General features: G+C 36.6%; 2 protein-coding genes across 4 annotated transcripts in view; one reads left to right on the forward strand and one right to left on the reverse strand.

Annotated features, from left to right (window-relative positions):
* The window catches only part of LOC125267243 (pikachurin), a 38766-nt gene extending 17604 nt beyond the window's left edge, over positions 1–21162 (reverse strand). For both annotated transcript variants that reach the window (XM_048188696.1, XM_048188695.1), the window contains exons 1-8: positions 21001–21162; positions 13139–14014; positions 9239–9348; positions 6409–6495; positions 6032–6058; positions 5830–5947; positions 5593–5728; positions 2311–2477 (exon numbers count right to left, since the gene is read on the reverse strand). In XM_048188696.1, coding sequence (XP_048044653.1) covers positions 2311–2477; positions 5593–5728; positions 5830–5947; positions 6032–6058; positions 6409–6495; positions 9239–9348; positions 13139–13232 — 739 coding nt within the window. In that variant the 5' untranslated portion in view covers positions 13233–14014; positions 21001–21162. The remainder of the gene's footprint in view (positions 1–2310; positions 2478–5592; positions 5729–5829; positions 5948–6031; positions 6059–6408; positions 6496–9238; positions 9349–13138; positions 14015–21000) is intronic.
* Positions 17230–23913, forward strand: gdnfb (glial cell derived neurotrophic factor b). Of its 2 annotated transcripts, XM_048188697.1 has the most exons (3): positions 17230–17627; positions 21009–21248; positions 23484–23913. In XM_048188697.1, exons 2-3 carry the CDS (start codon positions 21035–21037, stop codon positions 23903–23905), a joined length of 636 nt encoding a protein of 211 aa, XP_048044654.1. In that variant the 5' UTR covers positions 17230–17627; positions 21009–21034; the 3' UTR covers positions 23906–23913. The 2 variants fall into 2 exon arrangements, with proteins under 2 accessions (XP_048044654.1, XP_048044655.1); XM_048188698.1 differs by lacking the exon at positions 17230–17627 and having other exon boundaries at positions 21001–21248.
* The last annotated feature ends 588 nt before the right edge of the window (positions 23914–24501 follow it).

Genomic DNA, 24501 nt, shown 5'->3' on the forward strand with positions numbered 1-24501 from the left:
ATATATATATATATATATATATATATATATATATGCATATTTTGCAATAAACTTAAAATATATTGTTATATATATATATATATATATATATATATATATATATATATATATATATATATATATATATATATATATATATATATATATATATATATATATATATATATAGTACCCCAATTCAAATGCAGGAATTTAATTATAATTTAAAAGCCATGCTCAATTCAGTACATGTGAGGTGGTCAAGGTGCTCTTGATCCAGTTGTTTTTGAGTGAAGTCGACGCCAACCAAACTATGACAATGCTTTCTTGAAACTGTGTAGCTGAATGAGTTTGTGTGATCTGATGTGATTGGACTGTAAACGTGTGTTTGTTGGGGGGGGGGCTATGTTCTTAATCTGTCTGCTGGAGGGTTGGGGGCGGGTAACTAGCTGTAAGCTTCCTCCCAGTGTGTTTGTGTGACAGAGGAGGGTCTTCCTCAAAGTGAGCAGGCTTTAAGATGCTTAATTTAATTAGTCTGGTCTCTCCAGCCAACATGCACACACAAAACCCTCCTTAAATCTGCGAGGAGCATCCAAACTAACTATTGTAATATAAAACATGCAAACCACACATAAGTAGTCATTTAGACCCTTTTATCCAAAGTAACTTACTGTACACATATTGTAGCGACAAATCAAGGGCGCACTGGTTATACAGGGAGTGCAGAATTATTAGGCAAGTTGATTTTCTGATCATATTTTTTTCCCAAGCACATTTTACCAATTCCAATCCACATCAATCTTAATAACTACTATTAATATTGTTTTTTATCATTTATAAGTGATATATAATTGTTCATGAAGGCTGGAAATGAAAAATGCCTTATATTCAGGTGTGCAGAATTATTAGGCAAGTTTTCTTTACAGGCAAAATGAGCCAAAAAAGAGATTTAACTCAGACTGAAAAGTCAAAAATTATTAAATACTCATGAGAAGGACGCAATACTAATGCAATACTAGAAATTGCAAAGTTAAAGCATGACCAAGGGACAGCAAAATGCTCATTGGGTCAGCGGGGTCAGACAGAAACAGGTGGAAAAGAAAAGACACATGTTAACTGCAAAATAATTAAGAATTAAGGTGAAGAATTAAGTGTGAAACCATCAGGAACCCTTTAGTCTCCAGCGCCACCATTTTCCAGAGCTGCAACCTACCTGGAGTCTCCAGAAGTGCAAGGTGTTAGGATCTCAGAGACTTAGGTTAGCTAAAGAATCCTAAAAAATGACCTGCACTTGATAAGAATCACAAGCTGAAGTGTTATAAAATACATGAAGACTGGGTTTTTATAGGCCTTATAAACAGACAGCTTGAGAGTGACTCCTGAAGGACCAGCACCACATCCTCTTGTACCACTGTTTGAAGAATTTATCTTCCAGAATCTGGCAAGTTTTGGAAGATCATTTTTAGTCCATCTCTGCAAGACAGACATTTCAGGATAAGAGATGGACTAAAAGTGAACTCAAACACCTTACTGCCAGATTCTGGATAAATTCTTCAAACAGTGGTACAAGAGGATGTGGTGCTGGTCCATCAGGAGTCATTCTCAAGCTGTCTGTCTATAAGCCCTATTAAAACCCAGTCTTCATGTATTTTATAACACTTCAGCTTGTGATTCTTATCAAGTGCAGGTCATTTTTTAGGATTCTTTAGCTAACCTAAGTCTCTGAGATCCTAACACCTTGCACTTCTGGAGACTCCAGGTAGGTTGCAGCTCTGGAAAATGGTGGCGCTGGAGACTAAAGGGTTCCTGATGGTTTCACACTTAATTCTTCACCTTAATTCTTAATTATTTTGCAGTTAACATGTGTCTTTTCTTTTCCACCTGTTTCTGTCTGACCCCGCTGACCCAATGAGCATTTTGCTGTCCCTTGGTCATGCTTTAACTTTGCAATTTCTAGTATTGCATTAGTATTGCGTCCTTCTCATGAGTATTTAATAATTTTTGACTTTTCAGTCTGAGTTAAATCTCTTTTTTGGCTCATTTTGCCTGTAAAGAAAACTTGCCTAATAATTCTGCACACCTGAATATAAGGCATTTTTCATTTCCAGCCTTCATGAACAATTATATATCACTTATAAATGATTAAAAACAATATTAATAGTAGTTATTAAGATTGATGTGGATTGGAATTGGTAAAATGTGCTTGGGAAAAAAATATGATCAGAAAATCAACTTGCCTAATAATTCTGCACTCCCTGTAGTGCGAACCTGCAACCTTACAATTACCAGATCTGAGGATCTCCTAATGTCATGTCCTGTACTGTAACTTACCGAGTGTGCGCACGGGGTTGTTAATGGCACTGGGAGGGCTGATCCCATGTGCATTCACGGCTCTGATGACAAACTGGTACTCCGTATCCGGCATCAGACCCTTGAGCACCATAGAGTTCGACTCTACTGGCTCTCTGATGTACGTCCACTCGGTGTCCATCTCTGGCCTGCACACATACATATACATCACATTTACCTACAGCTTGTGCCAGCGTAAACCCTCTTTTGGTGTTAAAAAAAAAAAAAATACTATCAGGATTTACTAAAGACATGCACTGAAAAGGCGTGGACAGGGTTATTTCTGCGGCTGATCTTATTGCATATGCATTTGTAGGAGTTTCCCTTTCAGTTGCATAATTTATGGGAGGAGAGTATTTAAATGAATCATGCAAGGTGATTTACTAAGGTTTGCGCTAGTCAATTTACTGGTATTTGCACCATTATTTACCACCCCCCAAAAAAGCATGTCTTAAACTAGACGCTAATTTGTGTTGCTCTTGGTAGATTATGTTGGTCACCCGCAGAACTTTCTACTCCATCCACACTTTTATGGGATTGCTCTCTCATGCTAATTTGCCATGTTTAGTAGCTAAATCTGGCCCTATACTTTCTTAACTGGGCATTAAATTACAGAAAAATGTGTTTCTAATACAATGGCTGAGGCAAATTTGACATCTTTCTCTCTTCTGACCAATGTAAGCAATCTCTCAATGTTTTTTCCTCTTTTGGAACATCATAGAAACACTATTATGGATTTGTTTCTGTTGGTATTGAGATAAATGGGAAAGCAAAACTTATATTTGTTGTAGTCTCCGTTCACCACTATATAAGTTTACCAAACCATAAAAACTTCCGCTTCTGTTACATTGCCCAGATTATGTGAAAAGTTGTTAATCTGAGAAGCAGACAGTCTCTGGATGGGGGGTGGGGAAGGGGGTGGGGGGGTGTCCTAATCTGCTGGACGCCACAATCACGTTGCATAATTATCAATGAGTATTACAAACATGCCGATTTCACACCCAAATGCACATGCATGGACTTACAGCAGGATACAATGAAAACGTCTGGACACTCTCCACTGAATTTATTTAGTAGTATATAGTATTACAGTTTCTTTATGATCTTGCAAATAAATATGTACATATAATGCATTAAATTACTACTTTTTATTTAATTTGAAATTTGTTCATAGATATAATATAAATAATAATAAATATGTATCATGTTAACAAATGTATGAACTTCTTTACAAAGCTGCTATTTTAATTTAAGAAGAAAAAAAAAAGAGAAAAAGAAAAAAACAAGTATTTAATTTTTTTAATGACCAGAGCTGGAATCTAGATACAGAAGAAACTCAAATACAAGAGGGGTTTCATTTTTTCAACATTTTGGTCACTATAACTCAATTCGTGGTATTTCCTGGTTTTTATGACTTTTTTATTATTCTAAAATGTAATAATAAAGAATGAGGAACACCACTCGGTCAGTCATTTATCAAGAGCTCATGCACACATAACAGCAGGCCGTTGTGTCCTGCGGGTCGGTGGTTTGATGTGTGTGGTCATGCAGACTGTGCTGAACTGGCCTGAATGGGTTAGTTGTGTTCTAGAACAGTAACTACCACAGAAATGCATTAGTTGCATGAGTCATCTGGACATAGTAAGGCCTGACAGGGTAAAGATCACACGCACAAACATCAGTCAGTCTTGTTTTAATAAAGGCCAACAAACACACAGAGAGACTTCTTAGGAAATGCATTCTTTAAAAGAAACCGAATGAAGATTTTAGTCTCTGAAGTCGACTGAAAATGTTTTTCACTTGAAAAAGCTGCTATTGTACAAATGTTAAGCTTTTTCTGTTTCTATCTCTATCTGCCTATCCATCTATCTATCCATATATCCATCCATCCATCTGTCTGTCTGTCTGTCTGTCTGTCTATCTATCTATCTATCTATCTATCTATCTATCTATCTATCTATCTATCTATCGTCTGTCCGTCCGCCCATCCATAGGTCCATCCATCTATCCAACTGTCCATCCATCTGTCCGTCCGTCCATCCATCCATCCATCCATCCATCTATCCAACTCTCCATCCAACTATCCAACTGTCTGTCCGTATGTCCGACCATCCATCCATCCATCCATCCGTATGTCAATCAATCATCACACCAACTATCCATCCATCCATCTATCCAACTGTCCGTCCGTATGTGCATCCATCCATCTGTCCATCCATGTCCATCCTTCCATCCATCTGTCCATCCATCCATCCCACCAACTATCTATCCATCTGTATGTCCATCCATCCATCCGTCCGTCCGTCCATTCATCCATCTGCCTGTCTGTCCATCCATCCATCCAACTATCCATCCATCTATCCATCCCACCAACTATCCATCCATCTGTCCATCCGTATGTCCATCCATCCATCCCACCAACTATCTATCCATCCATCCATCCAACTGTCCGTCCATATGTCCATCCAACTGTCCATCTGTATGTCCATCCATCCGTCCGTCCGGCCATTCGTCCATCTATCCATCCATCTGCCTGTCTGTCCATCCATCCATCTATCTATCCATCCCACCAACTATCTATCCAACTGTCCGTCCGTATGTCCATCCATCCATCCATCCATCCATCCATCCAACTGTCCATCCATCCATCCCACTAACTATCTATCCATCTGTCCATCCATATATCCATCCTTCCATCCATCTGTCCATCCGTAAGTCCATCCATCCATCCCACCAACTATCTATCCATCCATCCGTCTGTCCATCTATCCATCCCACCAACTATCTATCCAACTGTCCGTCCGTATGTCCATCCATCCATCCATCCATCCAACTGTCCATCCATCCATCCCACTAACTATCTATCCATCCATCCATCCAACTGTCCATCCATCCATCCCACTAACTATCCATCCATCCATCCATCCATCCATCCATCCATCCATCCATCCATCCATCCATCCATCCCACTAACTATCTATCCATCCATCCATCCATCCATCCATCCATCCATCCATCCATCCAACTGTCCATCCATCCATCCATCCATCCATCCATCCATCCATATATCCATCCTTCCATCCATCTGTCCATCCGTATGTCCATCCATCCATCCCACCAACTATCTATCCATCCATCCGTCTGTCCATCTGTCCATCGGTCCATCCATCCATCCATCCATCCATCCATCCATCCATCCATCCATCCATCTATCTATCTATCTATCTATCTATCTATCTATCTATCTATCACCTGAACAATTACCTGATATAAGCCACCAGGAAGTAAAGCACAGGTGCACTTCCTTCACTTTCTCCATGTTGCCATGACAACGCCAGTTCTGTGTCTGACACGGCGACCACATTAGGTTGGGTAGGAGGTGTAGGAGGCATGCACTTTTCTACAATATAAGAGAAATACATCATGCAAGTTGATTAATTCTGTTAGTTAAAAGCATAGTAATACTGATCAAAATGTATGTTTTGTGACTTGTCTGCTCACCATGAGAGCCAGTGCTGATGTCCCGGGGCATGCTGGGTCTGCCCTCCCCTGCCCAGCCGTACGCCCCCACACTAACACGGTACTGCGTGGCCACCTTCAGGTTCCCGATCACCACATCCTAACAGACACACGGGAACAGCTTACCATGCAAGACAGCACCATATGGCATTAACAGAGAATCAGATATTGAACATCTACTCACAAAGCTCGCCTGGCCATCAAACTGCCCCTGTAAGACAAAAGTAATGTTCTGCTGAAGTCACACCGTTCACTTCAACTGTGCTATAGCCTCACAATCACTATGATCTGATAATTCAGAATTTATTATTCAATTTTTTGTTATTAAAGTGTATGTATTTGTTATAACAAATAAAATACCTACATATACAAATATACCAAATATACACATAGGTGTGTGTGTACATATATATATATATATATATATATATATATATATATATATATATATATATATACACACAGTATATATCATTACCATAAACAAAATATATTATATAATCATTTATTGTTATTTGTATTTAGTAGTATTATACTGAACAATAAAGAGGTTGGACATACAGTTGTGAGCATTTCTAAACTCAGTGGGACTTCCAGGACAACAGCATTGCTGGTTGGACGATTATTCCTCATCTCTGTGTAAAACACCTGGTCAGTAAAATAAATAAATATTAACATGAATATTTTCATGAGGAACCCATCACTCTCAAATAATTCCTGTAGTGACATCTATACAGCACCAGTGTGGAAATCAGAAGAATAAGAGAGCCTTCACTAGGACTTGTAAGTACGATCTGGCATCAGACAGATACCTGACGGGTTTGGCTAGTCTTTATCCCATAAGCAACCATAACAACATTAATTAACATTAGTTAACACAGAGACTCTAACAGCAACCAGAGATGAGAACACCTCCAACTGTCTCTACAAATAGGATAAAGGAGCAAAGATCCAAGTGCTTCACTTCTTCACAAAACAAGTAAAGTCTTCTCTCTGTAATTAAAGGAGAAGTGTGTCGTTTCTGCGCTACTAGTGGCACCAAATGGATCTGCAGTATGATGATGGCAGATGGTGCACTCATGATATATATGAATGGGAGAAATCATAACACGCAATATGGTGGCTTTGGTCCCACCTTCACAAAGTTGTTTACTAAAGAATTTGTAATCAAATTCCAGCCAGGGTTATTATATAGAATTAACTCAAATGAAAACCATACAAAAATGCTGCATCCCAATTCGCATACTAGCCGTCCTAAATAGTGACTCAAATTGTAGCATGTTGAAATGATCCCAAAGGTACCCCGTTTCTGGTTCGAATTCAAAGTGCAGATCCGTGCACACACTAACGGCTCATTGTGCGTTGGACGAGGATTCGATCAGAACTAAAAACACGAATAAAAACTGTTAAAAAGCTACAAACATATGGTGGATGTGTGAGATCGAAATGTTAAGTAAAGAGGTTTATGCTGCATACACGCCATGTCGTAATTACTGTAGTCTCTAGATGACAACACATGACATTCTATTCGGAGCTGTTCGCTTCCTTGGACTGGCAATTAGGGCTGTCAAACGAATAATCACAATTAATCGCATACAAAATAAAAGTTTGAGTTTGCCTAATATATGTGGGTGTATTGTGTTTAATTATTATGCATATATAAATACAAACACATCCATGTATATATTTGAGAAATATTTACAAGTATATGTATTTATTTATATTTTTATATACTTTATATTATATATAAATAAATTTTTTTGTAAATAACATATTTCTCTTAAATATATACATTAATTTGTGTGTATTTATATATACATATTATTTACACACATTACTCACACATATATTATGCAAACTCAAACTTTTATTTTGTATGCAATTAATCGTGATTAATCGTTTGACAGCCCTACTAGGAATTATGTGTTTCTATGGCACCACTATCAATGCCTATACGAATCTGCAGTGGTCACGTCATACAAGTAGGAGCTCTCAAACAATTCCCATTTTACAAGCTGTAATTATGAGCTCTACGAGGACGTAAATGCATTTTGCAAGTTGAAATCACGTAATTGCTGTAATTACGATATGCCGTGTGCGCACCTTTAGATAAAAGGTTTTGAGTAATTCATAATCAGTATCTAACCTGACGAAAATATATATTTATTCAATGTTATCCACATTATATTTCATCTGAAACAACATTGCGAGCTAAAGATACTCTCAGATGTGGTATGAAAATTAAATTAAAAGACGCAATTATGATGAGTATGTCCCAAAGCTCGCCTACTACACACTCAAAAGTATGTACCTTTTCTTCACAAAAACAGTTCATACTTTTAGGGCATAGTATAAGTACGGAAGAGGATTAGGGCCAAGCAATAATAAAAAAATAAAACCATCTTGAGATTAAAGTTGTTAAATTTCGAGAAAAAAGTCGAAATAAAATGTTGAGAATAAACTCGTTAAATTTCGAGAAAAAGGTTGAGATAAAATGTTGAGAATAAACTCGTTAAATTTCGAGAAAAAGGTCGAGATAAAATGTTGAGAATAAACTTGTTAAATTACGAGAAAAAAACTCGTTAAATTTCGAGAAAAAAGTCGAGATAAAATGATGAGAAAGTCATTAAATTACGAATTTGTTCTCATAATCGAATGACTTTTTTCTTGTAATTTAATGACTTTATTCTCAATATTTTATCTCGACTTTTTTTCTAGAAATTTAACAACTTTTTTCTCAATTTAACAAATTTGTTCTCATAATCTAACGACTTTTTTCTCGTAATTTAATTACTTTATTCTCAACATTTTATCTCGATTTTTTTTCTCGTAATTTAACGAGTTTATTCTCAACATTTTATCTCGACTTTTTTCTCGAAATGTAATGAGTTTTTTCTCGTAATTTAACGAGTTTATTCTCAACATTTTATTATTTCGACTTTTTTTCTCGAAATTTAACAAGTTTTTTCTCGAAATTTAACAACTTTAATCTCGAGATAATTTATTTTTTATTATTGCTTGGCCCTAATCCTCTTCCGTATATAAGTGGCGAATTGTGACAGCAAAAAAAAATAAAACATTTAAATATGAAAAAAAAAAAAAAAAAAAAACCTGAAATAGTATCTCAGTGATATTAAAATAACCCTGATACCAGCACCATAACATTGGAAAAAGGGTTGGTCTGATTAAATAAGTGAGCAGCTGACAATGTCTCCGTTATTCAGTTAACACTGACATCCAGTATGATGAACAATCAATATGTTATGCAATCTGCAGGGCAGCATGAACAGAAGGCTTATATTTTGAAAGGCACCAATTTAAAAGTTACAAAACAACTTTTTAAAAAATGTTTAAGCACAGCATTACAATTTAAAGATGGAAGGATGTGTACCTTGTATCCAGTGATAGTGCTGACGTGTCTGCGGGGCATTTTCCACCGGACATTGAATGCAGTGCAGTTCACCGTCTCCAGCTGAATGTCCAGCGGTGGACTCAACCTCTCTGAGAGGAACAACAGATCACATCAGAAACACTATCATATAAATACAACACAATATAAATACTACTTTATTGTTCATCAGTTCATTCATACCTGTCGACATTGAACTAAACAACATTAGACAAAAGACAGATCTTGCAGATGCTCACCTTAGCAAACAGCGCTAATTAATTAATGTAACTCATGTAATTGAGTTCATTGATATTGATGAGAAAGGTCATAAGACAAAAATGGAACATACAGAAGCATATATACAAAACAGAGTGATTTTAGATGCATTACAGATGATGCATTCAGACAAGGTCATTCCTAAATCTCTCGCTCAGAGTAAAAAGTTGATGTCTACAGCGCTGATGCACAAAAGATGATATTTTGAAGAATGTCAGTAACCAAACAGTTGATGAACCCCACTGACTTCCATAGTATATGAGTAAATGATGACAGAATTTTCATTTTTGGGTGAACTATCCCTTTAAACTTGCTTTAGTTTTGGTTTTCACTTTCCAACACAGATATAGGAATATTGCATTTCTTGTTTCTACATTCTAAAAAATTTTTCAAAGTTGTGAATAAAACAAATATCAATGAAGTACATTTTACAAGAAAATATTATTTCAGTTTTTCTACTTTTACAGTTTTACTATTACAGTTTTCCTCAAATTTCACATGTAATTCAACATCATTTTACTTGCTGTTTCTTTGTAATTAATTGAGACATTTACTAGCATCTCTGCATGAACATTTTACTCAAAGCCTTTATATATATATAATGCATTATAAAAGTATTTTAATGCATTAATTATGCCTTCTAATGCACCATACAATGCATGAATAATTGTAACAGTTATATTATATTATAAATAATACTTATCTATTCATTGTTACACCTTTAGAACGCATTAAAACACATGACAAATCAATTTCAGAATCTGCAAATATTATAATGCATTTTAATTTTGGTTACAATTATTTAATTATAATACCTTTTTAATGCATCATACATAAAAGCTTTATGTAAAGTGTTAACAAAACTGTTTCTACTAAACCAAGTGTTTTTCAGTGTATCCTGTGAACCCATCGTCATCTCATCCTGACACATTCACGGAGCTCGCAGTGGTTTCGCAGAAACATTAAAGCTGCATCACTCTCTCCTTTCAGATCATTTACAAGATATTGCTTTCCCTCAAAATAAACACATCAAGACACTGAACTTAAAAGGTTTCTATAGTCATTAGAGAAATCAAGTAATTTGATGGAGTATGACTAATACACTCTTTGATGATGCACATTCCATGTGATCTTGGCTCTGATATATCCGTTATGAGTTGCAGGCGTTTGTGGCGCAATTAAAATGCTGCTTTCTGAAAATAAACCGCTAAATCGAGACTAATCAAAAAACATACAAACCAAACATGTCACTGGAGCACAATACAATCAAAACATAATGCACTGTAAGTGCTGTGTACATGTAATGAAATGAATGTGAAATAACAATCTCAAATACACAGAGCCATAACAGATGAAACAGACCAGCTTATGGAAAGCAATTTAGGAAGGATGTCACATAATGAGCCATTCACGAGTGAACAATTATTATTGAAGGTCCATGTTGTGTTATTTAGAAGAACATAAAGGTCAAAAGCAACTGTGTGGAAATAGTTTACACCGATCAGGCATAACATGACCACTGACAGGTGAAGTGAATAACACTGATGATGCAAGTGAACATTTTGTCCTCAAAGTTGATGTGTTAGAAGCAGGAAAAATGGGCAAGCATATGGATTTGAGCGAGTTTGACAAGGGCCAAATTGTGATGGCAAGACAACTGGGTCAGAGCATCTCCAAAACTGCAGCTCTTGTGGGGTGTTCCCGGTCTGCAGTGGTCAGTATCTATCAAAAGTGGTCCAAGGAACGAACAGTGGTGAACCGGCGACAGGGTCATGGGCGGCCAAGGATCAGTGAAGGCTGGCCCGAATGGTCCAATCCAACAGACGAGCTACTGAAGCTCAAATTGCTCAAGAAGTTAATGCTGGTTCTGATAGAAAGGTGTCAGAATACACAGTGCATCAGAGTTTGTTGCGTATGGAGCTGCATAGCCGCAGACCAGTCAGGGTGCCCATGCAATTTTGTCATTACTTACTTACCCTCAAGTTTTTCCAAACCTGTATGAGTTTCTTCTGCTGAACACAAAAGATGATATTTTGAAGAATGTTGGTAACCAGAAAAAAAAAGTACTATGGAATTCAATAGGTGCCGTCAACTGTCATGGTTACCAACATTCTTCAAAATATCTTCCTTTGTGTTCAGCAGAAGAAAGAAACTCATACAGGTTTGGAACAACATGATGACAATGTTCATCTTTGGGTGAACTATCCCTTTAACTCAAGAACAACCTAGAAAGATGTAGATATCATTAAGGTATGGATTTTTAGGCAACAGAAAACTGAGTAACAAAATTGGAATTGATGTTTAAGTTTGTGTGACGGTAAGAAAACTTTTAAAAGGCCTTTAGTGACCAAAAATGTCTCATTTTCATTAACAACTTTGAGTCGATACAAACTAAAGTGAAAAGGCTCCAGGCAAAGATCTTTTTCAACAGATGATGCAATCAAACTTATAAGGAAATTACATTTACCCAGACCAACTTCCAATAGTCCACTTCTCCACTTTCAATCCATTCAGCGCTTCCAGGTTCTACGTCAGAACACTGGCTCAGTATTGGCCGGCGCTGTTTGAGAGATTGTTGAATAAAGTCGCTATTTTTGTTTTGTTTTTGCGCACAAAAAGTACTCTCGTCACTTCATAACATTAAGGTTGAACCACCGCAGTCACTTGGACTAATTTACCGATGTCTTTACTACCTTTCTGGACCTTGAAAGTGGTGGTTAAATTGCAGTCTGTGGAGGAGTCAGCTCTCGGATTCATCAAAAACATCTTAATTTGTGTTCCGAAGTTGAACGAAGGTCTTACGGGTGTGGAACGACATGAGGGTGAGTAATTAATGACAGAATTTTCATTTTTGGGTGAACAAACCCGTTAAGATCTGAAACGAAATGGACCAAACTTGCCTGTCAATGTGGCTATAGACTTGAATTTGTTAGTCTTTTAATAAATCAAGACCACCAAATTAAATATAACTTCTAGTTTCTTGGCTATACCACTAAAAAGCGCATTAAGGTTAAGTATCTCCATATACCCAAGGGTACCAAAGGGACAAGCACCAATTTGCAGCATTTCATCTGAAGTGTCAGTTATCGGAGGGCTTGTTTATCTGAAATGACTGATGGTTTTCATTACTGTAAATTGTTGGCCATGGGCATTGGGCAAGAGATCGTCCGGAGGGCATATGGATGTGCCATATACAGCGCTGACCCTGCCGTATGACTGCGACCTCAGATGTCTCTGTGACAAATCACCTGTACATCTATCCATCGGAATAGCCTAAAAATGTGTCCTGTGTGATTATGGGACATAAGGAAGCTCCAAACAGTTTTCAGACACCTAATGCATGCTTAAAAATGTTTAAATGTCATTGCATTAGTTATAAAAGAAGGAAGGTCTGATGCAAAACACCCGTGAACTTGAGAAGAACTGAGAAATTAACACACTAGTTGACGCAAAAATATAAAGAAAAGTTTGTGAAGATATTGCATTAAAGACATAAGACATCATGTCCAAATAGCCTATTTGTTGGGGTCACTGTATTGCATAATCAAATAATCACCATTAAAAAAAACAATTACGACTAAATTTTAACAAACAAAAAATGAAATGAATGAAAATGACACTCACCTGACTTCCGTGCTCCAGACTTTCTTGAGCAAAGAGCGATATTACACATCCACACCAGTGCGAGAAGCACCATCACTCTCTTCGGGAGGCGCATTTTCAATCCTTTATGATTCTGAAATATTGATCGAGTCAATCTGAGATTCAAATGTTGTTGTTCCTCATTTTAAAAACTCAGAGAATAAAAAGCGCTGAATTTTCGATCTAGACTGTTGCAGGTCTTTGTATGCACGGTGAAGCCGGTCTGATGCGATTACTGTCTGCTGGAGATCAGACGCAGTCCTCATGTGCGGCCCCTCAGGAGCCCCGACACGCGCGCGAGCAACTCTGAAGAACTCCTGCATCCACGGAGCGCGCGGCAGCTGTCGAAAGTCCCTCAATCAGCGTCAGACGCGAAGTTTCTTCTTATTTGAGAGTGTTTTTGAGCGAAGCAGTGAGGAGAGAAGGCAGGGACACTCGGAGTTAAGAGGATAATGGTCTAATCTACACAGATGGAGACTTGAGCTCGCTTCAGTAACTCTGACCAATATAGCAACACGGAGACTGGTCGATAAAATACTACAGCAGACTGAAGGATGACGGGAGGGAAAGTTTGAGCGGTACAGGTGCAGATGAACGGGGATTCTTCATAGGCTATATAAACTTTAGGGTTGGTATTAAAAGTTAAAACTAAATTACTTATTATGAGATAGATAGATAGATAGATAGATAGATAGATAGATAGATAGATAGATAGATAGATAGATAGATAGATAGATAGATAGATAGATAGATAGATAGATAGATAGATAGATATCCACTCTTTTTCTACCCTTGTCCTTTCCATGTTTTCTCTTCTCTCCGTTCTCCTTGAGGATATGAGGAATCTCCAGCTCTGTTCTACAGGAAATTGAGGAATTCATAGCTGTCAGATTCAAAGCAATCATTTCTTTCATAAATGTTTACGTCAAGAATCATCACTGCATTATCTGCATTGTTTCCATTGCTAAACTCAAAGGAGATCTGAATTAAGTTTGATGATTAACCAGCCTAATTAGAGACAACATTCACTGTAATGACTGAGATTTAAATTTATAACAATTTGGAATTAAATGGGCTACAAATTTCCTGAAAATGTAATCAAAACGAGTCTTCACACACACACACACACACACACACACACACACACACACACACACACACACACACACACACACACACACACACACACAGAGAGAGAGAGAGAGAGAGAGAGACCTTTGAAACTGATTCATCATTCCACAGAAACCCCAATATTATACCTAATTTATTATATTATTCAATTTATTATTATTATATTATATTATTTACAACATTAACTGGAAATTTAATCACAGAAAAAAACTGCATGGTGAAATTGTGTGTTATATGCGGCTTCTTGCGGTTTACAGCAACAGATGATAATGTAATAACTATAATGTCCAAGTCCTGCACTTCAGACTTTTGGCCGGAAGAGGGAGTCATATGCAAAAGTGCTGATTATAAGACATCCATTTATCAACATTTTCTTGTTGAATATTCACTATTTATTTATTCAGTACATTATCTGATGTTCTGAATGATAATTATAATGATTCCAGTTAATAAACTACAAATATGAAAAAATTAAAAAATGTATCTCATCCTCACAATCTGACAGAAACACACTTTACATCACATACAGTAGGCTGTACCTTGGAATGGCCAAGATAGGAGGAAAAAACAGAATAATAAGCATTATTAGGGAAAAAATAATAATCAGGAAATATCAGGAATAATCAGGGACCAATTGTTCAAATGTAATCTGATTGGATTGGACCAGATTTTGAAAATGGGTTGTTTAAAAGAAAAAATACATCACATAAACCAATCTTGTTTTTGATCTGGATCAAACCTTCAGTATGTGTTGTTCATATCTTTTTAGTAGGATTGGGAAAACTTTGATCCAAAAAAAAAAAAATCAGGAATATCCTGATCCCAAGAGAAGGGTGGATTCAGGGAACAAAATGTAATGAAACTTTAAAATTGGTGAAATAATTTATTGCTAGAATCATAGTCTATACCATTTATTTAGATTTTGAACTTTTGTTTAACCGTTACAGTGACAAAGTAGATAAAGTACATATTACCAATTACACCTATACAGCCCAAAAAAAAAAAAAAAAAAAATGGTCCCCAATCTCCTAAACAGCTGCCAATATCAAACAAAATTAATATATTTAACGTAACAGTTTTTAACACTATATACACAATCACCAGAGACAGTCAAAAGTAGTTTCTAAATATTAATTGCATCCCTTATTGCATATATTTGTAGGCTATATATATATATATATATATATATATATATATATATATATATATATATATATATATATATATATATATATATATATATATATATATATATATATATATATATATATATATATATATATGTATGGGGAGCTACAGAGCCCCTAAAAGGACGGGAGAAAAGATGGGAGAAACAATTATCTTTCAGTGTTTTTGCATTCTCACACAAATGTTCTCCCTCAAATCTCATATTTTTCCATCACCATGTCTCTTTAGGGGCTCCGTATAGGGGTGTGACTGTTTAAAGAAATTTGAAAATGAAAGGGAGTGTTTGTATTTTTTTATTGCTGTTTTGTTTCTTTTCAAATAAAACACTTAAACTGATCCTACATTGACTCTACCTGTTGATCTTTAGTAACCTATTGTGAAATGTGCATGTGTATCTGGATCAAGGTGATCCAATCCCATTTTGCCAAATCCATATCATTTTGATCCAGATTAAACTTTTTGAACAAATGGGCCTTGACCATCAAAATAATTTGAAAGGTGACATTTGTTTGTCATTCTATGAAATTAGCAGTTTGTTTTTGTGTGATTTTGACCTCTTTTGGATATTTCAGAATCTGTACATTTAAAAATGCTGGGGCATATTTATATATTTATATATTTATATATTTATTCATTCTAGAATATATATATATATATATATATATATATATATATATATATATATATATATATATATATATATATATATTGAATGCAGTACAGGACTCAAAGTGACAACATTTTTGCATATGATTGCATTTTTTTTACTAGTTTTTAAAGATTTGATTTTAAAGTACTGCTACTTATTTATAGATCACTCATTGGCCTAGGACCAATACATTGCAGATATGCTCATCGAATATAAACTTAACAGATCACTCAGATCATCAGGATCAAGTCATTTAGAAATACCAAGGGTTCACTCAAAGTCTGCTTTTAGCTGTTACGCCAGCCGCAGCTGGAACCAACTTCCAGAAGAGATCAGGTGTGCTCCAACAGTAGCTACATTCAAATCCAGACTCAAAACACATCTTTTTACCTATGCATTTGCTAATTGAGCACTGTGCTATGTCCGAACTGTTTATACTTTATACACACTTTTTCTTATTTCAACTATTTTTCTTATTTTTAATGCATTTTATATTTCTTATGTGTTCCATTATTATTATGTATTTGGTTCTTCTTTATGTAAAGCACTTTGAATTACCATTGTGTATGAAACGTGCTATACAAATTAAATTGCCTTGCCTTGCCTAGTTGTTGCACTTGAGAACTATTTGAGAAGGCCACAGAAGTTGTTTGCAGTCTTTATTTTTAAAGCATTCTAAGAAACATTTCTGAACTCTCTTCATCTGCTCAGGATTTATAATCTTAGTTCAGGTGTAACATGTTTAGTTTTCACTGCACTGTACACTATTGACCGCTAGAGGGAGTGTTTGTCATGTAAATGAGCGCTGAGGCTCTGCTGAACTCAAGCTGGAAAGTGGAACTCCATTTATCAACAGGTTATTGTTAGTTATTAATATATTTGTTGTCAAACTAATTATAGCAAATAACAGTACATTTGAATTCTTATATAGGTACTTCATTGTGGATAGAGGTATTTGTATTTTCCTTCTTCAGCACGAAATTCTTGTAAAACGAACCAACAGATGGGCTAAATTAAATATAAATAATAAAATAATTCATATGAGTGAACGACAATTAAATTAGCCTAAATTTCACCACAGAGCTACTGCATATTCATCTTTCTTTCCATTCCACCACGTTTAAATAATATCAGGAGGCTTTGCTTTGTTCATGAGGTCATTCCGCGTGTTTCGATCGCGCGCACTGTTCACGCGCACTGCATATCACAGCTGGCGCGCGAATGAACTCGACTCAGACTGAACCTGAACAATTAAATAATCAATACAATTAAAAACCATAATCGGATTTTAGAAGTGAATGCATAGCAACAAAAATATATTATAAACCGCAGTCATGAACAGGCTGATGTAGTTTGAGAGCGATGATTCCTGACAGCAGAAGAACACGAGAGTCAGATGAAAGGAAATATAATATGCACGGTTTTTATTTTATAAATGTTTTGGGAAAGCACCTTTGGCTCTGTGATCATCAGTGCTGATGGCCGGACACGAGCTGAACTCGGGTGAGTTATCAAATATCTTTTTCACTGTTTTTACAGTATCATTGATCATCACTTTTGATAATAAAAAGGGTATTTTTTTAGTTTTCAAGTTTTACTTTTAAATAGTATTGGGGTTATATACTAGTACTATTTATACTACTAATAATGCTAAAAGTTAGATGATAATTATTATGTGATAATAATAATAAATTGTTATATGATGATAATAATAATAATAATAATTATTATTATTATTATTATTATTATTATAGTAACTAGTGGCTGGTTGTGAGTATTTAAAAAAAAAAACTTAATATAAATAGTTGTGGGGCTATATAATGATAATAATAGTGCTTTATCAAATTAAACTGTTATTATTATAACAAATATCATTTAGAAAGTGCCCTGTTATAGTAGCTAGTGGCTAGTTGTGGGTATTTTTTAATTACTTTGTTTTATAATAATAATAATAATAATAATAATATATTAAGTTATACATTTATGATTATTATTGTCAGCATTAATTATAAAAAATTTAATTTACTAAGTGCCTTTTTCATATAGTGGCTAGTTGTGGGTATTTTTTAAAAAGTGTTTTGGCTAATATAATAATATTAACATAATAGGCCTACTATAAGTTAAATATTTATTATTATTATTATTATTATTATTATAAGAAATGTAATTCATAAAGTGCCTCTCTCAGAGTAGCTCAAAGTGCTAGCCAGAGAAATGAAGTAAATAAATAAAAACAGCTGTAACAACCGCAAAAAAAAGCAATATATATATCGGTCTTAAAGGCACAATATGTATGATTTTTGGATTAAAATATCGCAAAACCACTAGAACAATGTTATATATTTTGTTGACTTGTGTACTTACATTATCCCAAATGTTTCCAAGAATGTTTAAATCCAGAGAAATAAGCAATTTTAACCAGGACATGGACCTTATCCGTGCGTCACATATCAATGACATCAGACCTGTGTTACCCTCGATTTCTGGTTTTATTTTGTAGAAACCGTGGAAACACCAAAGACGCTTTAATATATTATGTGTTTTTATTAGACAGATGCGCAACTGTTTGGATACATTCATCGACAGAAAACTCATATTATATACAGTGGGTACGGAAAGAATTCAGACCCCCTTAAATTTTTTACTCTTTGTTATATTGCAGCCATTTGCTAAAATCATTTAAGTTCATTTTTTTCCTCATTAAATGTACATACAGCACCCCATATTGACAGAAAAACACAGAATTGTTGACATTTTTGCAGATTTATTAAAAAAGAAAAACTGAAATATCACATGGTCCTAAGTATTCAGACCCTTTGCTCAGTATTTAGTAGAAGCACCCTTTTGATCTAATACAGCCATGAGTCTTTTTGGGAAAGATGCAACAAGTTTTTCACACCTGGATTTGGGGATCCTCTGCCATTCCTCCTTGCAGATCCTCTCCAGTTCTGTCAGGTTGGATGGTAAACGTTGGTGGACAGCCATTTTTAGGTCTCTCCAGAGATGCTCAATTGGGTTTAAGTCAGGGCTCTGGCTGGGCCATTCAAGAACAGTCACGGAGTTGTTGTGAAGCCACTCCTTCGTTATTTTAGCTGTGTGCTTAGGGTCATTGTCTTGTTGGAAGGTAAACCTTCGGCCCAGTCTGAGGTCCTGAACACTCTGGAGAAGGTTTTCGTCCAGGATATCCCTGTACTTGGCTGCATTCATCTTTCCCTCGATTGCAACCAGTCGTCCTGTCCCTGCAGCTGAAAAACACCCCCACAGCATCATGCTGCCACTACCATGCTTCACTGTTGGGACTGTATTGGACAGGTGATGAGCAGTGCCTGGTTTTCTCCACACATACCAATTAGATTTAAGGCCAAAAAGTTCTATCTTGGTCTCATCAGACAAGAGAATCTTATTTCTCACCATCTTGGAGTCCTTCAGGTGTTTTTTAGCAAACTCCATGCGGGCTTTCATGTGTCTTGCACTGAGGAGAGGCTTCCGTCGGGCCACTCTGCCATAAAGCCCCGACTGGTGGAGGGCTGCAGTGATGGTTGACTTTCTACAACTTTCTCCCATCTCCCGACTGCATCTCTGGAGCTCAGCCACAGTGATCTTTAGGTTCTTCTTTACCTCTCTCACCAAGGCTCTTCTGCCCCGATAGCTCAGTTTGGCCGGACGGCCAGCTCTAGGAAGGGTTCTGGTCATCCCAAACGTCTTCCATTTAAGGATTATGGAGGCCACTGTGCTCTTAGGAACCTTAAGTGCAGCAGAAGTGTTTTTGTAACCTTGGCCAGATCTGTGCCTTGCCACAATTCTGTCTCTGAGCTCTTCAGGAAATTCCTTTGACCTCATGATTCTCATTTGCTCTGACATGCACTGTGAGCTATAAGGTCTTATATAGACAGTATGTGGCTTTCCAAATCAAGTCCAATCAGTATAATCAAACACAGCTGGACTCAAACGAAGGTGTAGAACCATCTCAAGGATGATCAGAAGAAATGGACAGCACCTGAGTTAAATATATGAGTGTCACAGCAAAGGGTCTGAATACTTAGGACCATGTGATATTTCAGTTTTTCTTTTTTAATAAATCTGCAAAAATGTCAACAATTCTGTGTTTTTCTGTCAATATGGGGTGCTGTGTGTACATTAATGAGGAAAAAAATTAACTTAAATGATTTTAGCAAATGGTTGCAATATAATAAAGAGTGAAAAATTTAAGGGGGTCTGAATACTTTCCGTACCCACTGTAGCTCAACACCATGTTTCACCATGACTAATATTGATCTACGTAGCTTACTGCAGTGTGCAACAAGTGTCTCATAGCAGCCTCCGAGCGAAGGGAAGCACTGTAACAACTTTCAACACACAAATGTATCTAATATGATAAAACAGCACTGTGTTACCTCACATATGCTTGACCGGAAGAACCGGATTGTCTGTGGCATAATAAAAGCTCCGCTGCTCTCGAGCCGTGTGTCACGCTCGTCTCTCATTAGCAATCGCTCCATCGGCCTCGTTCCGCTTCAATGGTTTTCAACCACACCCTGCTTCATACTACAGTAATGTTCATAAATCTTTAATACATTAGTTAATTCCCAAGTGCCGTCCACCGGCTGTAGACGTGAAGTCATCACTTCCCATGATTCCGCAAAATCAAGCTGTCATCAAGCAACGGCTTTGTTTTGAATAAGCGACCTCTGGAGGCGAAAAATTACATATTGTGCCTTTAACTGATATATTACTTTAATGTTTTCAGTCACTTTTTTTAAAAAGAGGTACAAAGCTGGGCTGTATAAAAGTATGTAATATAAATGTATTAAATTACAATACAATAAAGGCTGTAGTGTAATGTGAAGTCATGTGTGTGATGTGAGTTTGTGCTGACCGACACAGGCTCTCTGAGCTGAGGAGAGAGTAAGATGAAGATCTGGGGTGTGATGCTGGCGTGTGCACTGATGCTGAGCTGCGTGTCGTCCGTCCCACTGCTTCTACAGGACCCGAACCGAGCCGGACACTCTCCCTATTCACAACCACACGCTCAGTGTTCTCAAAGACTGGACCTGTTGAGAAAAGCAAACCAAAATCTGCCTGATGCTCGTACGATAAAACATCCGCAGCCAAGAAGTCACTCAGGTCAGGAAAGGCTATTTGATTCTTATTAAAGTCACACGAATACACGCAGGTGTGATAAAGCACATTTCAGGACACACCTGATACTGTTGTGATGGTTAAGTAAAGAAGTTTCAGGTGACCCATTGTACCTGGGTGGGACACTAGACACACACTACTCTAGTTCTATCAGCTTACAACTCATCTGTGTTTCGAAAACCTGGTACCTGTGGACAAAAGCAGTATTGTTGCTCAAAGCTGTCAGAATAATGCGAACTATATCACGTTATGGCTCTTTGATGACTCTACTCGTCCTCTCATAGCTATCAATGGAGGTACCGTGTCACAAAGACATCAAAACACCACCGTCTTTACATACTGTCAAAACACAATGTGCAATGCACTTCAAAAGGGTCATATCATTTTTATCGGCCCTTTTTGTCCTCAAGGTCCACTAACCAAGGGTTTCTCTAGCAAAAACAATGATGATTTGGTTTTACATGAACATCTACCCTCTATGGAAGTATATTCCAGACAATTTTCAAAAGAAACTGCAAATTGTATTTGCAATTGTGTTTTATATATGTGGACGCATAAACTCCAAATGCAATTGCAAATCTTGCATTTCGCTGTCGCGAACGCACAGTGACTGCCAAATTTCAAATGGAAAAGCAAAGTCAGATTGGAGGATCTGAGCGAACCATTCGTAGAAGACTAGAACGGCATGGATTAAAGGGTTAGTTCACCCAAAAATGAAAATTCTGTCATTTATTACTCACCCTCATGCCGTTCCACACCGGTAAAACCTTCGTTCATCTTCGGAACACAAATTAAGATATTTTAGTTGAAATCCGATGGCTCCGTGAGGCCTTCATAGGGAGCAATAACACTTCCTCTCTCAAGATCCATTAATGTACTAAAAACATATTTAAATCAGTTCATATGAGTACAGTGGTTCAATATTAATATTATAAAGCAACGAGAATATTTTTGGTGTGCCAAAAACAAAACAAAAAATAACGACTTATTTAGTGATGGCCGATTTCAAAACACTGCTTCATGAAGCATCGGAGCATAAATGAATCAGTGTGTCGAATCATGATTCAGATCGCGTGTCAAACTGCCAACGGCTGAAATCATGTGACTTTGGCGCTCCGAACAGCAGATTCGACACACTGATTCATTTGTGTTCCGAATCTTCCTGAAGCAGTGTTTTGAAATCGGCCATCACTTTATAAGTCATTATTTTGTTTTTTTTGGCGCTCCAAAAATATTCTTGTCGCTTTATAATATTAATATTGAACCACTGTACTCACATGAACCGATTTAAATATGTTTTTAGTACATTAATGGATCTTGAGAGAGGAAATGTCATTGCTGGCTATGAAGGCCTCACGGAGCCATCGGATTTCAACTAAAATATCTTAATTTGTGTTCCGAAGATTAACGAAGGTCTTACGGGTGTGGAACGGCATGAGGGTGAGTAATAAATGATAGAATTTTCATTTTTGGGTGAACTAACTCTTTAAGGTACATACAATTTTCATAAATGTGTGCTTTATGGAGATTAAAAAAAGCATTTGGAATGTATGGCACTGTACATATAATGAATATTAATACATACAATATAAAACTTATATATGGCAGCTACCTAGCTACTCTCTAGGTCAACACTTCCCTTACGAAAATTAACCATGGTTTTATTAAGAAAAAAAAAACAAAAAAAAACATGGCAATTGTAGTTATTCAATGGTAACCACAAATTAACCATGTTTTTCTACAAAAACCATACTTTAAGGTATTTGTGTGGTTATACAAATGGTAATCAATACACACACAAACATTACTATAATAAAACCATGGGTAATTTTCGTAAGGGTTGTTTTTAAAGGATTGCTTTGATTGTGTTAGGTATTTATGCTTTTATTTTTGATTATACAAAAATATATCATCTGACAATCTGTGGTATTAATATTCGTTATATATTATGTACATCTCCATAAAGCACATATTTATGAAAATTGTATGTACCTTAATCCATGCTGTTCTACTCGTCTAGTCTTCAATTTTCAGATGAAGGATTTTTTTTCTTTTATGATATGACCCTTTCAAAGTATGCATTTACACAAAGAGTATGACCTTTCCACATAAAACTACCTTGTTTAGGTTCAGACTGCTCTATTTTTAGCACATTGCTTGAAATCAGATTGATCTGTCTGTAGTGCCAATTTAAGAACATCTCTTTCCTCTGTCATCCAGATAGCTTGCCCACTCCCGACTCAGCCTTCATCCATAGATTCAAGAGATCTCAGAAACGGAGGGGTTTCCTGCGTAGCAAAATGCACAGAAAGAGACCGAGTCATGACGAGAGAGAGAAAGGAAAAGGAAGAGCATGTGCACTAAGACAAGTCCAGCTGAAAGTGTCTGATCTGGGTTTGGGCTACCGGAGTCAGGAGGAGTTGATATTCAGCTACTGCAGCGGCGTGTGTATAAACTCCCTCACAAACTATGACAAAATCCTCACCAGCCTCGCCGGCGGTGACAAAAACATTCTGCGCAGCTCCCCTCCCACCGCCTGCTGTCGACCAGTCGAATACGATGACGACCTGTCGTTCCTGGATGACAACCTGATATACCACATCATGGAGAGGCACTCGGCACGGAAATGTGGCTGTGTCTAAGCAGCTGTGGGAGACAATGACAGCACAGGAAAATCAATAGAAGCAATTTCATGTGTGAGCATGACTTGGTTGAGGGAATCATCATGATTGCATTTCTCTGAGAAAGATACAGGATAGGGAATTGCAAGAATGGTGCTGCAGGATGTTATAAAACCGTACAGCATTAAATGAGCCCATAGTGATGCTGGTCTCCTCAACAGGCATTTTAAACGAGACACAGGATATTTTGTGTGCGGAGTGTGTTTTCTCATGGTGTCTTTTTGACCTTTAAAAGGATAGTTTACCTAAAAATGAAAATTGTCTCATTTACTCACCCTCAAGTGTATGAAAGTTTCTTTCTTCTGCTGAACACAACAGAAGATATTTTGAATGTCAGTAACCAAACAGGTGATGGACACCATTGACTTCCATAGTATTTTTTTTTCCCCCATTCTTTGGAATTCAGTAGGGTCCATGCACTGTCTGGTTACCAACATTCTTCAAAATATCTCCTTTTGTGTTCAGCAGAAGAAATAAATTCATACAGGTCTGGAACAACTTGAAGGGTGATAAAATGATAGAATTTTATTTTTTGGGTGAAATATCCCTTTAACCTC

Source organism: Megalobrama amblycephala, linkage group LG4 (genome assembly GCF_018812025.1).
Source record: "Megalobrama amblycephala isolate DHTTF-2021 linkage group LG4, ASM1881202v1, whole genome shotgun sequence".
In the NCBI taxonomy this organism is placed as follows: domain Eukaryota; kingdom Metazoa; phylum Chordata; class Actinopteri; order Cypriniformes; family Xenocyprididae; genus Megalobrama; species Megalobrama amblycephala.

Excerpts from the sequence above, each read along its gene's own strand:
- gdnfb (XM_048188697.1), top strand. The coding sequence starts at position 21,035 with ATGAAGATCTGGGGTGTGATGCTGGCGTGTGCACTGATGCTGAGCTGC. Across the intron at positions 21,249-23,483 it reads GCAGCCAAGAAGTCACTCAG|ATAGCTTGCCCACTCCCGAC; the intron begins GTCAGGAAAGGC and ends TCTGTCATCCAG.